Here is a 14927-nt window from a genome sequence, read left to right on the forward strand (position 1 = left end):
CACAATAAAGGCCCCCCCAGCACTTAAATCCAAGAGTGTGTGAGTGAACATGTGCATGAGTAAATGTGAATGAGTGCCCTCAAAGGTGTGTGTGTGTGTGTGTGTGTGTGTGTGTGTGTGTGTGTGTGTGTGTGTGTGTGTGTGTGTGAGTGAGTGTGAGAGAGAGAGCAAGAGCGAGAGCAAGAAAGAGTGAGAGAGTGTGTGTGTGTGTGTGTGTGTGTGTGTGTGTGTGTGTGTGTGTGTGTGTGAGTGACCATTTGTGTTCGTGTAAAGTGAGTGTATGCTCTGCTCTTATCCTCAGGGGTTACAAAGAGACACTTTAGTAAAGGGCTAGATAAAGTGATTTTCCATTCAGGAGCCCTGTCGCTGTTCAGTGTTAATTCTTCTCCTCCACGCTACATTAAGCAAAAAGGTTACTGTTAACAGATTCCCTCGCTTTTCTCAATGGGCCATCACTTGCTTCCTGTCCCCTCTAATTTTCCAATGCCAGGGTATCAAGTGCGTCAATCGTCGCTTGTGGCAGTCAAATGCCTGCCTACTTCACACCCTGTTGGCATGGCAATGAAATCACATGATGCATCTGAAAAGGCTGCAGTAACCCAAACAATAAATGGTGTCTGAATTGGGTCTCGGCAGCCAATCAGGGAGGACGTGTCGGCAGCTGTTCTGTTCCTGTAGGTTCATGACTTCAGTCTGGGGGCAAAGGAGAGCGTGAGGCACGCACAAAAGAGATGACAGCCTCGTGTGTTGATGATATGACAGGATGACAGGTAGGGGGTTGTTTGTGTGTGTGCGGTGTGGACCAGCAGGAGATCACGCCAGCAGAGGTGGGAGAGGCGGCCGTCCATAGCGTGATCCGGCGTGACTGCAGACCACATGGCCGCCGCGTGGCACAGTGCCCTGCGGCTGTCGATCCACTCATCCACACCCTACTCCATCAGCTAATGGGCCTGTGAAAGCCCTAAACACTCTCTCATTCCTCGCAAAGTCCCCGGTACAAGATTGAGTGTGTTTGAATGTTTCTGTGTGTGCGAGAGAGGTAGCATGTAAACGGAGGTTGGTAGTTTTGTTCTTTATGTCTCAGGTGGAAGACACTTAGAATATGCTCCACTTGTCACATCATGCACTTGAAAGATGGCTGGCATTGTTTTGGTGATGTTTCTCTCTTGCTGTTAAAACACACAGCGCCATAGCATGTGAAGAGCACTGAGCACAGATGGGTTAGTGGCTCAAGGTGGATTAAACTGCTGGAGGGCTTTGAGAAAGGCGCTTTGCTTTAATTGCCTCAGTAATTGTTTACTGATTAAAAGGCGATGTGTGAAACTGCATGCCATGCACAACAAGGCAAGAGTGCAGGGAATGAAGTTCAAAGCTCATTAAGTGGCGAATTCTATTTTTCTTAGAAGGTATGGCCGGTGTAGTCCCTCATTCGTCCAGGAGTGTTCCATCGTAGAAAAGGTTTCAGTCGTGGTCAGTTCTCAGACCATTTTCATAATTGAGAATGACTTCTGGATGGGAGCCGAAACGTCTTGATTCTGAAAACAGTGTCCAGATGACTACGACTGAAACCTTTTCTACTTAGAAGGTATGGATAACACATATTGTGAGTGTGTTTGAATGTGTATATGTCTACGAGTACAGACTTGGAAGAACTTACGTGTGATGATGTAGTCTTGTGTTAGGGTCTCTGCTTGTTTCTCTTTCCGCTGGCTCTTCACTACACACAGTTTAGCCCCTCTGGAAAAAAGCCAGGTGGTTACAAATGATGCTATTTGAGGGTATCATATAGAAAACAAGAGATCAAGGATAAGGCTTTGCTTTTTTAATTCACCTGAAGAGACTTAAACCACCAATGAATTTATCACACTAACAATTATTTGCAGCCTCAGCCTAATATTGCTTATGCCTCTGTGCCACAGAACTCAACTGTAAAAGAGCCATAGTAATATATACAGTAACATATTTGTCATTGGGAACAACAATAGATGATGATAAATGAGCTATTGTATTTGGTTTGACTAACAGATACAGATGAGAACAAACATTTGGGTCAAATAATCGTTTTGGGTTTTTTGCAAGCTTTGCAACTGCAAATTTAATCTCAGATAGTACCTTGTGTTTACACTGCTTTGACAAGCTGAGAAGAACAAACTACACTTGCCGTGTTGATTGAAATGAACACATATGTAATCCATTGCAACAATTTTGGCTCTTTCACGTTTTTAATTGTTTTTGGGTTCTATGGCATGGCGGCATACGTTATTTCAGGCAGTAACAAGATAAATTCATTGTTGGTTTTAGTCTCTTAAGGGGAATTATTGTCAATAAAAAAGAAGACAAAATAATACCAGCCTTATATCTAAAGGTCTAAACTGAACATACCTGTGGCTTTTAACAGGGTCATAGTAGACCTTAGCCAGTCCATTCCCAGTTCCCACCATTATCTGGTTAAGTTTTGGGTGCCACAGGCAGCGGACGACGCTCTGGAACACACAGACAGACAGAAACAACAAGACACAGTTAAATGTTTTTTTGTACAGTAACTGAAGGTGGTACATGTCATACTTTAAAACTAAGGCAGGTTGTGAACAACTTTCGCTATTGTAATTCGGATTTGCAAGGATGTTTCTGCATCCCTGCTAACAAAATATAACAATTATATTTTATTGTCTTAAGTATTGTGAGTGTGTGACCCAGGTTGGTTGTGGTACAGTGGGGATCAGTCCCAGCGTGCTCTGCTGCTCTAGTTGACTATATTTGGTTGTTGGGATGAGGGCTGTATCCCTCAGTCTGTGTGTGACAGATGGCCCAGTGCCAACAGGCAAATGTGACCACATTTATCCAGAGGTGTGTGTGTGTGTGTGTGTGTGTGTGAGAGAGAGAGACAGAGAGCAAAAGAGCGGTAGAGAGAAAAATATACACACAGTTGTTCGACAGTGATGAAGACCCTCTGTTCATTCTGTGATATGTGAGCTACAGTAGAGAGCTAGACTCCCTGCAGTAGTGCCTCCTTTCTTCACACACACATTATTAGAGCATCACAACCCTGTGATGACTTGTGGTTAAGAGTGTCATTGTTAACACACATCTATGTATATTTGGTGCAGATATGTCCCATAGTTATACAGAATTGTTGAGAGAGAGAGAGAGCATTTGGCACGTCTTTATGTGGAACACAGTGGGCAATCTGGAGGGGCGGGGGTCTAGGACCGGGGCATAGGATGGGGGGGGGGTAGGACTACGACTGGGACGTCCAGATTCTGTGACAGTGAAAGCTGCTTAGTGCCCAGCTGTTCAGCTTCCCACCAGGATACCAGGGGAAGGAGTCTCACTCACACACACACACACACACACACACACACACACACACACACACACACACACACACACACACACACACACAAGAGGACAGACACGTATGAAGACAAGTACTCGTGCATACATGTGCACAGAGATAATGCAAGCATGGCTAGTTGGTGATTTTACTTCAATATTCCAATATGAAAACTATAAAATACAACTTGAATTGATCATAAAAAACATTAAATCCAACCAATATCCTATATACAATGAAATTCTGTCACCACGTAAATAAATATACTTAACACGTTCCAACATTTTCATGCAAGTATGCATCATTAAGACTTTGTACCTATAGCGAATTTAAAATCATTCACAATCTGCTTAAATTTTACACACAAACCTCAAACAGTACATACATATCTACACTATCAGGCCAACAGCTCTGTGATGTGTAGCTCATGGGACAGATGAGGGTTAATCTGCTCAACCAGATCATGAGCCGGCTGTAATTGATAGAAAGATCTAGAAAATGCTTTAAACAGGATGTGCTTAACATGAGCCTCACATATTCCATTCATATACAGTGGTGTGAAAAAGTGTTTGCCCCCTTCCTGATTTCTTATTTTTTTTGCATGTTTGTCACACTTAAATGTTTCAGATTATCGAACAAATTTAAATATTAGTCATAGATAACACAAGTAAACACAAAATGCAGTTTTTAAATGAAGGTTGTTATTAAGGGAAAACAAAATCCAAAACTACATGCCCCTGTGTGAAAAAGTGATTGCCCCCCCTGTTAAAACATAACTGTGGTTTATCACACCTGAGTTCAATTTCTCTAGCCACACCCAGGCTTGATTACTGACACACCTGTTCTCAATCAAGAAATCACTTAAATAGGACCTGCCTGGCAAAGTGAAGTAGACCAAAAGATCTTCAAAAGCTAGACATCATGCCGAGATCCAAAGAAATTCAGGAACAAATGAGAAAGAAAGTAATTGAGATCTATCAGTCTGGAAAAGATTAATTAGCCATTTCTAAAGCTTTGGGACTCCAGCGAACCACAGTGAGAGCCATTATCCACAAATGGCGAAAACATGGAACAGTGGTGAACCTTCCCAGGAGTGGCCGGCCGACCAAAATTATCCTAAGAGCACAGCGACGACTCATCCAAGAGGTCACAAAAGACCCCACAACAACATCCAAAGAACTGCAGGCCTCACTTGCCTCAGTTAAGGTCAGTGTTCATGACTCCACCATAAGAAAGAGACTGGGCAAAAATGGCCTGCATGGCAGAGTTCCAAGATAAAAACCACTGCTGAGCAAAAAAAACATTAAGGCTCGTCTAATTTTTGCCAGAAAACATCTTGATGATTCCCAAGACTTTTGGGAAAATATTCTGTGGACTGACGAGACAAAAGTTGAACTTTTTGGAAGGTCTGTGTCCCATTACATCTGGCGTAAAAGTAACACCACATTTCAGAAAAAGAACATCATACCAACAGTAAAATATGGTGGTGGTAGTGTGATGGTCTGTAATAATAACCTCCATTTAAAAACTGCATTTTGTGTTATCTTTGACTAATATTTAAATTTGTTTGATGATCTGAAACATTTAAGTGTGACAAACATGCAAAAAAATAAGAAATCAGGAAGGGGGCAAACACTTTTTCACACCACTGTATTGGCAAATTGATGATAACGGAAAAATAATTCAGAGAAATTACTTAATAAGCACAAACGTCAATATGTTTGCACTGCGGAAAATGCACTGCATTATCGTAACATAAAAACTGTTTTAACAAATAATTCTGAACTGTGAAAATCTGCTGCAATTGTCCTAAGGGAGCTGCTGTTCCCATAAAAAGCTCAGCACTTATAACAACGTGTATCAACATGTACGTATCGTGAACAAAAAGGTCTACCCACTGTGGATGTGCTTCAGTGTAAATGTTTAATGGGTTATAAATTCCCTGTCAGGGTTGCTAAAGCAACGCGGACAGTCGCTAAATGCGAGGGAAGGCAGAGACGACAGTTAGGAATTCTGTTACACTCCACAGGTACCGTCAAAGCTTGAGGAATTCACCCAATACACAGAACGACAACACAACATAGAACAACAAATCAGGCAGTAAAACCAAAATAAAAGTGCCAAGACATTCAGGTTACTGCAGCCCAGTCAACTTCAGAAAACAACCTCTTCAGACCCAAAAAATCATTCTGTCAACAGTGAAACAAGTCAAACAGACACAAAAAAAGAGCAAAGCAGCCTAAAACAGACCAGTTCAGTGGGGCCCACCACAGCTGGATCCACTGAGAAGCCCAGAGCCAAGCACAGCTCAGTCCAGTCCAACAGTAAGACTGCTTTCCAGAAATTCAGAGCAGCGTGTTTACACTCTAGGAACCCCTGTTTACGCTTCACGTCCACCAAATCACATCACATCATGAAGGAGGAAACTTTAATCAGTCAGTCAGTTCTTCAGTAGCAGCCTTCTATGTCCTGTCAGATTAAAATACCAAAGGCTGATTAGGGATAAATAAGACAAAAGCCACTCACCCAATATTTGTATGCTGATTATGAAATAAAGTTATGCAGCACTAATGGGACACACACCAGTCACAGCTGTGTTGCTCGTGAGTGGATACAAATGTGCACTACTTCTGACAGACGTAGCTACACAGGCCAACTGAATGCAATAGGGGAGAGGAGAACTCTAGACTTAGCACCTCAGCTACACACTGAGTGGGCACACGTCCGAGACGTCTGTAATTAGTATGAACTGCCTTACTGGAACAACTGGCTTTTCCATCTTGCAAGATTTACTTGGTAAGATGCACAAGAAAGAACAGAGTTAAGGCCTCCCTTCTACCTTTCAAGCTTGGCTGCTCTTACGGAGGATGAAAGACCGACCATTCGTATCAAAGATCTCCTTGAAGAGCATGGGACAGGGAGCAGCTCACTGTTTAAAAGCCATCAAGCATGAGATGGTAGGTGCAGCATGGGCAAACAGCAACTAGTGAAGGTGACCCAAAAATAGCTCGCCATCTACAAATATCCCATTCCATGCAGAGAAACATCATAAAATACGAAGTAGTGTTAATCAATGATTCTTTAGCTACACTCCTGAAATGCAGGAATCTGCTCTTTTTTTCCCAGAACAAAGGATCTTTCACACTTTTCAGCAAGTACCAAGCATAAGCATATCATATTGAAGATGCTCTGATGCCACTTTTTCCTCTCCCAATACTGACACTCAAGATTTTGGCTAATACTGAGTATTACTGAATGATCTTTTTCATTTAAAAATCTGTCTGCCTCAAGTGATAGATGTGATTGGGATTATTCTTCTAAGTGTAAGGCAATGAGGCTGTAACTACACTTAACTTTGTATTTGCAATAGTGAAGAGACAGAGATGCAACAAACATCCTCGCCGGATTTGCCAAAGTGCAGGTGATCACAAAATACAAAGTGCTGGAAGATAAAACAGCACACAGAAATACATGCACACAAAGTGCATGAGGGCTGCAGGTTTATGTTGGTCTCCATCTGAAATTCAGACAAAAGCTCAGTGCTTTGATAGTCAACAGGGTCTCACCTGGTTTCTGCCCCTTTTGATGGACTAAGATAAGCTTAAGAGTGTCTGATGTATTTACCAAATGGTCCTAAAGCAGCCTCCGCTCCCAAGCACACCCCAGAATCCAGGTCTGGGGTTATGTAGACTGTTTAGTTAGAAATGATTGGTGGCCCTTCCTTTCACTCGCCTGCCTGGTACACCACTTTATTAAGACTGCACTTAAATTCTCGGGCCATCCGAGAAGCAGACGGCTGATGTAAACATAGTAAATAGCACATTCATCAGGTTCACTGAGTGCATGTCAACCATAAATAACTGATCTGCTACAAAACGAAATTTCACTGCATCAAAAAAAAAAAAAAAAATTTAAAAGAGGGTAAAGCTACCGATACAATGTGGCATGGGCAATCTAGTTACACCCAGATTATTAGTTTAATAGTCAGTGGGTTGGGAGGAGGGGCTGAATCCAGAGGATACATTTTATGAAAACAAATATGAACATACAGTAAAATACTATGAAACGGCATTAATCTAACAATGTAGGACATCAAAATGGTCTAGGCTGGGCAATCTGGCGGCTAACCCTAACCCTTCCCCCTAAAACTTCTCTCTATATATATTATCATATAGTTATATGACTGCAAGAAACTTGATTGATTCAAGTACTTTAATCATTACCATAAACATTTTGAGAAGTTAGTACAATTAACACAAATAAAACTATTGCCAAGGTGATTGGCAGCCTGCACCAGTCTCTAAACTGCATTGTTTTCCGTGGCACCGGGTTGGATTTTGTGGGAAATCTGCTGGATTTCTGTACAGCACAAAGGGTGTGCAGACAGGAAGAGGTTTTGCCATCCTTCCAGTGAAACTGAGCTGAAGCTTTCAGAGTTTCTCACAATGGTAGACGGTGGAACGAGTGAAAGGCCAGTGGAAAAATCACTTCCAAATGTTTACCCTCTTCAGTAAAGTGAAAGAGAAGACAAACGTCCATGGAGTGATGCAGAGGAGGAGGAGGGTTGTTAAGTTCTAAACAGACTCTATGACCTAAAGTGTCTGAGGTCTTTCTTTGATGCTGCCTATAGCGATATCGTCACCACAGTGTTTGCAAATGAATAATGCCACCTACCGCCTTTGAGTGACACACATTAATACTGAACATTCAAAAGTCAAGAGTATTTTAATTGGAGTGCACTATTTAGCTCTGTCAGGGTTTGTGGACTGTTACCTTTTAGCTACCACCAGACAGGAGCTCTAGCTATCTAGAGAGGAGAGGACAGTAGCAACATCATCTACACAAGAGGGTCTCTAGAAAATGTGGTTTTAATTTTGAGAAACACTTGCACAAACAATAGTGTAACATTGGTGTGAGATGGAAATTGTTGTCGTTGTTCCTGAATGACAGAAGGCAGAACACCAAGGTACCGACGGTGAGTATATTGATGTTAGAAATGCTATTCATAGCAACACAGAACGCAGTCAGTTCTATTTTAATGCAGTGTCAATCTTTATTCGAACTTCAGACGACAGCGCTGACACTCTCAGTTAATAAGTGTGTGTAGACTTAAAAGCTCACACCCCTTTTGTATAAATTGACAGCTTAAATAACTCTAAAAAGTCATATTTAGATAAGGAAATGACAATAAATAAAAAAAAACACTTTTAAAAAATTACATTAAGTTTATCTCAGCTAAAATGGGTCAACCAAAACACAGACCGCCCTCTCCTCCCTTCAGTTAGTGCTGCGGCGTGTGCACATAGTGTTGATGCTGTGCCAGAGTTTGCAAGCTCACAGCAGCTGGCTGGCAGGACAGGGGGATGCATAGACACACAAACCCAGCTTTTGTCTCTTCCCCCCCTCTCGCGAACATGTTCATTCAGTGGCCCATGTAAAAGTGTCATGTCTTAGCCAGGAAGACCAAGTTAGAAGCCAATAGCCTCTGTCAGACATCACTGTTATGACTACAGATACACAGTGCTAAATCTGTTGAAAAGGAGAGACAGGAGGAGGAACAGGAAGCAAAAAACAAAACAAAAAACGTTTTTCTACTGAAGACAGCACCTCTGCCCTTCAGCACCTATGGCTGGTTGCCCTCACCAAATGGATTTCTGAGAAAGCAGGATTAGTATAAAGTACATAGTTTGCTAACGTGTTTGACAGTGTAGACTGTGCATGTGAATGGAACATGCAGATTGTGTCTGTAGATAATTTAATTTCAAATAACTCAACGGCAGTACATATAAAAGCGTCAATAGCTGTCCTGCCAAAGGTTTGTGGGAATGACTTGCAGTAAGGAAAGGTCACATTACTCCACTTTCTCCTAGCTTGCCTCTAACCATTTCTTTTCCTCCTTTGCCTTCACTCCCCTCCATAACTCTTCTCATCTTCCTCTGTACTTTCCCCCAAATTTTACTACCGTCAGTCTTCCATCCAGGGTGAAGATTTAGAAAATATGTATTCTGCTATGCTGCTGAGATAGAACGAGCTTCACACACAAAGCGATTTTAAAGGGAAAATGTCTAGTCGCTGCCAGAGGGTTGGGCTATTTGATATTTGATTTACAAAAAAAGCAAAACTAATTTCTCTTTGGGTGAACTGATATTAATTCAAATTACATTATAGGTGATTTTTGCAGACTCAAGTTTCTAGCATTATTACTCCATAATTATACATAACAGAGGGTGCTGACTGCACAGTTCTGGATCTGTCTCTCTAAATTCTTGTGGTGTACACTACAACATTGCTGTTAGAAATTAATAAATACAGACTAAAATAGATAATAGACTGAAGTTCTAATCCGTTGGAATAATCCTGTGTTGGGTTAAATATGGAGTTAAATAAATCTCCATATCAGGCCAGTCAAATCTGTTCAGCTTTCATAATGAGGCCTTAGACTACTGTTGTTATAACCAAATAAAAACATTTTAAAGCTGCAGTTTTGTTTGAGCCCAGACTACTACCATGGGGAAGAAATTACATGCACATTGGTTTCATTATGTTTCATTGTGGATTCATTTTGTTTCTTTTCCACTGTGCATCATTTTAGGTAATTTTGGTTTGTAACCAACATATCATATCAACCAGTTGAAAAACATCTTGCAATGAGTGCAGTTGTGGTTGTGGAGACTGAGGCAAAACTTACTGCACTGGTGACTTCTATTTCATAGACCCTCTGAAAGGAAGCTCGGTCAAAGAAAACTAACTTCCCATTTCCCTCGTCTTTCTTCACTGAGGTCCCCGTTACAAGAAGCTTGTCATCTGGGCTAAAACAGCAGTCAGTCCTAATAGGGAAAAATATATACACATGCACAATATCATCAGCTAATAATCCACACATAACTTACAATAATCAAGCAGATTGTAATTCAGATGAGTTTAAAATTCTCACATTGAAAAGTAGTTGGTCAGTCCATTAGCTACATTCACAGGCTTCCTGAAGTTACGTATATCCCACGTCTTCAGAGTGTCATCACCTAGAAAATAGATGGAGACAACAGGTAAACTGTAAATTGTGATGTTTACTTCCCTACCACAGGGGAACTGTCTGAAAAGTGATTTACTTTTCTTAACTATACAACAAGGCTGTAAGAGTTATTTTTCATTTACATTACAGAAATATGTTGAGTGAAGGACTCTTACACAGAGTTATTCCTGTTTTTCTTTGTGTTAGAAACCTCCCAACTAGAACACATATCAAGGAGAAACTCAAGTGTTTCTGTGTATAGAGCTCTTGTGAATCTTCTATGTTTTGTTGGTAGTGGTCCCTGTTTATTCGCACACTCAGGAAGAGACAAGCTACTTCTCTGCTTAAAAATCATCTCTTTGGTAAATGATCAAGCCTAAAAACTGGAGGCTCTGAGCTGGGCTGCTGATGAATGCAACTTCAGCATGTGCAATAGCTGGCTGTGGGGTTTGGAGGATACCGTAAGACTAAGGTATTTGTATTACCTCCACGTGAAGCGAGAGTCATGCCATCATAGGAAAATGAGAGGCAGGAGGTGTCTGATCCTGGAATGTGTGCTTGCCGACAGTGGAACTTTGTGTGGACCTAAGAAGAAAAAGAGAAAACAATGCATTGACCTACATATGGTTTAGTAGTGATGTGTAACAACTACAGTTGCAGAATGAGGTCCTATGTAAATAGCAACGACCAGGTATTAACCCGTGACTAAAAGACTGGCATGAATGGGTCAAATAAAGGTTAAATGCCATTTCATTATTCCACGTCATGTGCATGGTCTGTGTATCAAAGTGAAAGTCTAGTACAGAGGTTCATGATAGCAGCAACTCACTCACGTTTGTGTCTGATAATAGTTATGTGCAAGTGAAATACTTGAGCAAATACAGAATCAAGTTAATTTATTTATATACTGTTGATATGTATCACATAAGCCTAAAGGACATTACGGAGACAGAAAAAAACCTAGACTAGATGTAATTGATGATTAATTACAGAGCAAAATGAATAAATAGTGCAGTCCTGGCTCCCTCTGCCTTTTCCATAAACACGTTGCCTTGGTCACTACTGCTCATCAATATTAAAAATAGTTCTTACAATCTCCTGATGTACTACAGTATGAAACTGCCAATGCTCTGCTTCAGTAGCAGACGTTTCAGTTGGTCACTGCGGTAACAAAAAGCCTTTTCATTCTCTGTGTCTTCAAAACAACACACGGTTTCCATTTCCTCCGTGAACACCATACTATATGTTTAACTATGAAGCACACTACAGCTTATGAAATACCAGCAACTTTACACACTGTACCCACCACACTCTTTAGCAAGACTCCAGACCACAGAGATTTACCTTGGCAAGCTTAGGTGCCTGTCTGACAGATGGCATTTTGATTTTTCCTTTGCTCCTACCTGAAACAGTATTATAATATTCCTTCTACACACAGTTTACCAGCCAATAACGCACATCAGACACTCTTATAATCGCCCTATTGATTTCTTCTTCTTCTTCGACATCCTTAAACAAGTGTCAGCCAGTAACAACAACTTTAAAGTGTCACATCAAAATATCAATGACCACCAGGATCACTTACAAAATATATCTGATGGTAACCCTAATGATGTCATCAGGGTTATCTTAGCTTGGGCTTGGATACTTCCAATTTTTAGCAGAACACCTGTGTTATAAACTGGAGTTGTGGGGTTTTAAAGACATGGGCATTTACAAGGCAGGAAAGGTCTGATGAAAGACAACTGAGTTGCATTATTATTATTAATCTGAAACTAAAAGAAAATTACTATTTTGATAATCGATGAATTATTAATTAACAAATGTCCCTAGTTCCAGCTTCTCTCATGTGAGGATTTGTTGCTTTTCTTTGTCTTATGTGATAGTAAACTGAATATCTTTGGGTTTTGGACTGTTGGTCGGACAAAACAAAAAATTTCAAGACGTCCCCTTGGGCTTTAGGAAAATGTCGTGGGCACTGTTCATTATTTTGTAGCCCAAACGATGAACTGATTAATCAAGAAAATCAGCAGATAAATTGATAATGAAAATAATCCTTAGTTGAAGCCCTAAATATGGGTATGTGTAATTCTGAAGCAGAGACAGTGCACATCAAACACAAGACATAGCAGCTTACACTGGAAAAATAGAGGTAGTCCACACACTGAATATTATAGCCTCCCAGGCAATGTTTCCACCATCAAGGTCTTCGTCAGGCTAATCATGTGTATAATTCTGCCCTTATAACTATTTCCGCAGCATGCTGCTGTATATGAGAATGTAATCTTACTCAACTTGGCGGTGATGATCAGCATGTATCACTGAAAACCAAGTAGGCTAAGTGACATTTCAGTTGAGGGTCATTGTATAGAGGTAAGAACAGACTGATTACAAAAGCTAAAGGGAATGGAATATCACCTTTGTAGTTCATGGGGTAAAAACAGATACTAAGTTGTTTTGAACAGTTTTAGGAGAAAGGGGAGCATCTGTGGCATTTTAGGGACATTTTGGAAACAATGAGAAATTACCATACACCCAATCAAAAAGTTATCCTAAATATTCCTAATTAATCCCTGCCACTGTAGCCATTTTCCCCCTGCAAACAGAAGCATTTTAACTTCTTGTCTAAACAGCTGTTTCCAAGATGGCCAGCCATTCGATGTACTTTCTCAGTGCTTACTCTGAGCAAGTGGTGTACTACTGTAGTGCAGCGTAGGGTGTGTGTGCCAAGGTCTTCAACTCCAGCGTGGAAATAACCCCCCCCCCCTCCTATCTTTCTCACACATACAAACAAAGGAACAGCAAGAAGAAAAGCTCTCTGAAAGTACACGGCCACTCAAAATATGGACAATGAACAAAAGTGAAAAAGGAGATAACCAATAAACAAATACAATGACGTTAAAATCCATGTTACTCTAGCTAACCTGAAGTTTTTACAATCAGGGATGCAACTAGTTCTTATTTTGATTGTTGATTAATCTCAAAATTCTCTCTTTCAGTTTATCATTTAGTCTATAAAATGTCCATCACAATATCCAAGAGCCCATGGTGTTTGTTTTGCCCAAAACCTAAAGAAATTTGATGCACAACAAGAAAAGCATCACATTCTCATATTTGAGAAGCTGAATCCAATGAATGTTTGACATTTTTGCTTGATGACTTAAATGACTAAGTGATTATCAAAGGATTCATTTAATGTCGGTAACCGAATCAACTAATTGTTTCAGCACTAACTCCAGTGCCTTGTTGCCTTTGTCTTCTCTCTGCTTTAGTTTTACCTGGACTCAGTACAGCCAGATTACAGAGATCGATCATTAAAAGACAGTGGTGAAGCAATAGTCTGGGAAGTAGGCTTGCTAACACTCAAACAAACATAACCTTAGTTTATACAGCTACATTTTCATTAATTCTAAACGGAATGCAAATAAATCAGTGAAAAGAGAATTGCAGCAATGCAGGCTTTTGACTCAGAAAGGTGGATAAGGAATTTGAAGTGAGCAATGAGTGTGGAAGACAGATAAGATAGAGAAATGAAGAGAAAAGCTGGCTAACAGAGCAGGAGAGACTGGAGCGTGAGGTGAATGAGTGATGTGTCCTTATGATACAAGAAGGAAATTAGACCATGCTTCACTTCCAAAGTAAAGGGAAGTTATTAACTTGGTCGAGACAGATAACACTGTTATCTTGAACTGTTGATAACATGGATTCCACTTTTTCAGGCCTTGGCCATTTTGCCTCTGTAGTCTCTCCAGGGATAATTTTCTGCTTTCCATCATCATTTTACTCATATATTACCTTTGACTCAAATCCATTCTCCTCTTTTGTTATCTTAGATTATCTACCTATTGTTTCATTTGCTGCATTGAAACTGACTTGGTTGAGAAATAAAAGTCAAAAAGTCAATTTCTTATAAAAACGCCATTTTCTAATCTTACAGCAGGTGTGGAACAGCTAGGCCACAGGCTATCTCAGGCCTACTGAACAGCAGCTAAAGCATAATGTATAAGGCTTAAGCCCAGTCAAACACACAATACTCTACCGTGAGTATGCATGGTGACAAGCTTTGAGAATTGACTACTTTATTTGATCAGTCTAAAACAAAGACATTGGGGGCCCCATTTCAATCATGCAATCATAATGACTCTACCGCTGTGTCATGTGCACATGGACAATGGGAGGGTATCCAAATATACAAAATTTGCATTCATGTAACTCCAAGCGTATCTATGCATGGTAGACACAAACAGGTAAGATGGGGTCAGTGGACTATGAACGGGAGTGTATGCCAATTAACCATTTTCTTGTAATTATCTCTTCTTATGAACTGTTGCACGAAGCTCAATGGCAAATCATAAAATGGGTCGAGTGGAGAGGATAATCCAGGCAGGTTTCTACGGTTTGTAGGAAAATAATAGTGTTGTCTGAGAGGTGCAGGGCAAGAATACATGGCACCAAACATGTAGATATTACACCACAAATATACTGCGAGGGTCTAGGTGATGAAATCTGCTTTAAGTAACTCCAGAGACTATTGCAGAGATGCGTAAAACATGACCTCAAAATGCATGTTTTTCACTATAGCCA

General features: G+C 40.5%; 1 protein-coding gene across 1 annotated transcript in view; it reads right to left on the reverse strand.

The window, feature by feature from the left end:
* LOC122865169 (WD repeat-containing protein 70) overlaps positions 1-14927 on the reverse strand; it is a 40629-nt gene that overhangs the window by 4772 nt on the left and 20930 nt on the right. The window contains exons 11-15 of the mRNA XM_044173224.1: positions 10829-10928; positions 10269-10353; positions 10023-10161; positions 2383-2483; positions 1658-1737 (exon numbers count right to left, since the gene is read on the reverse strand). Coding sequence (XP_044029159.1) covers positions 1658-1737; positions 2383-2483; positions 10023-10161; positions 10269-10353; positions 10829-10928 — 505 coding nt within the window. The remainder of the gene's footprint in view (positions 1-1657; positions 1738-2382; positions 2484-10022; positions 10162-10268; positions 10354-10828; positions 10929-14927) is intronic.

This window comes from Siniperca chuatsi, linkage group LG18 (assembly GCF_020085105.1).
Source record: "Siniperca chuatsi isolate FFG_IHB_CAS linkage group LG18, ASM2008510v1, whole genome shotgun sequence".
Classification (NCBI taxonomy): Eukaryota; Metazoa; Chordata; class Actinopteri; order Centrarchiformes; family Sinipercidae; genus Siniperca; species Siniperca chuatsi.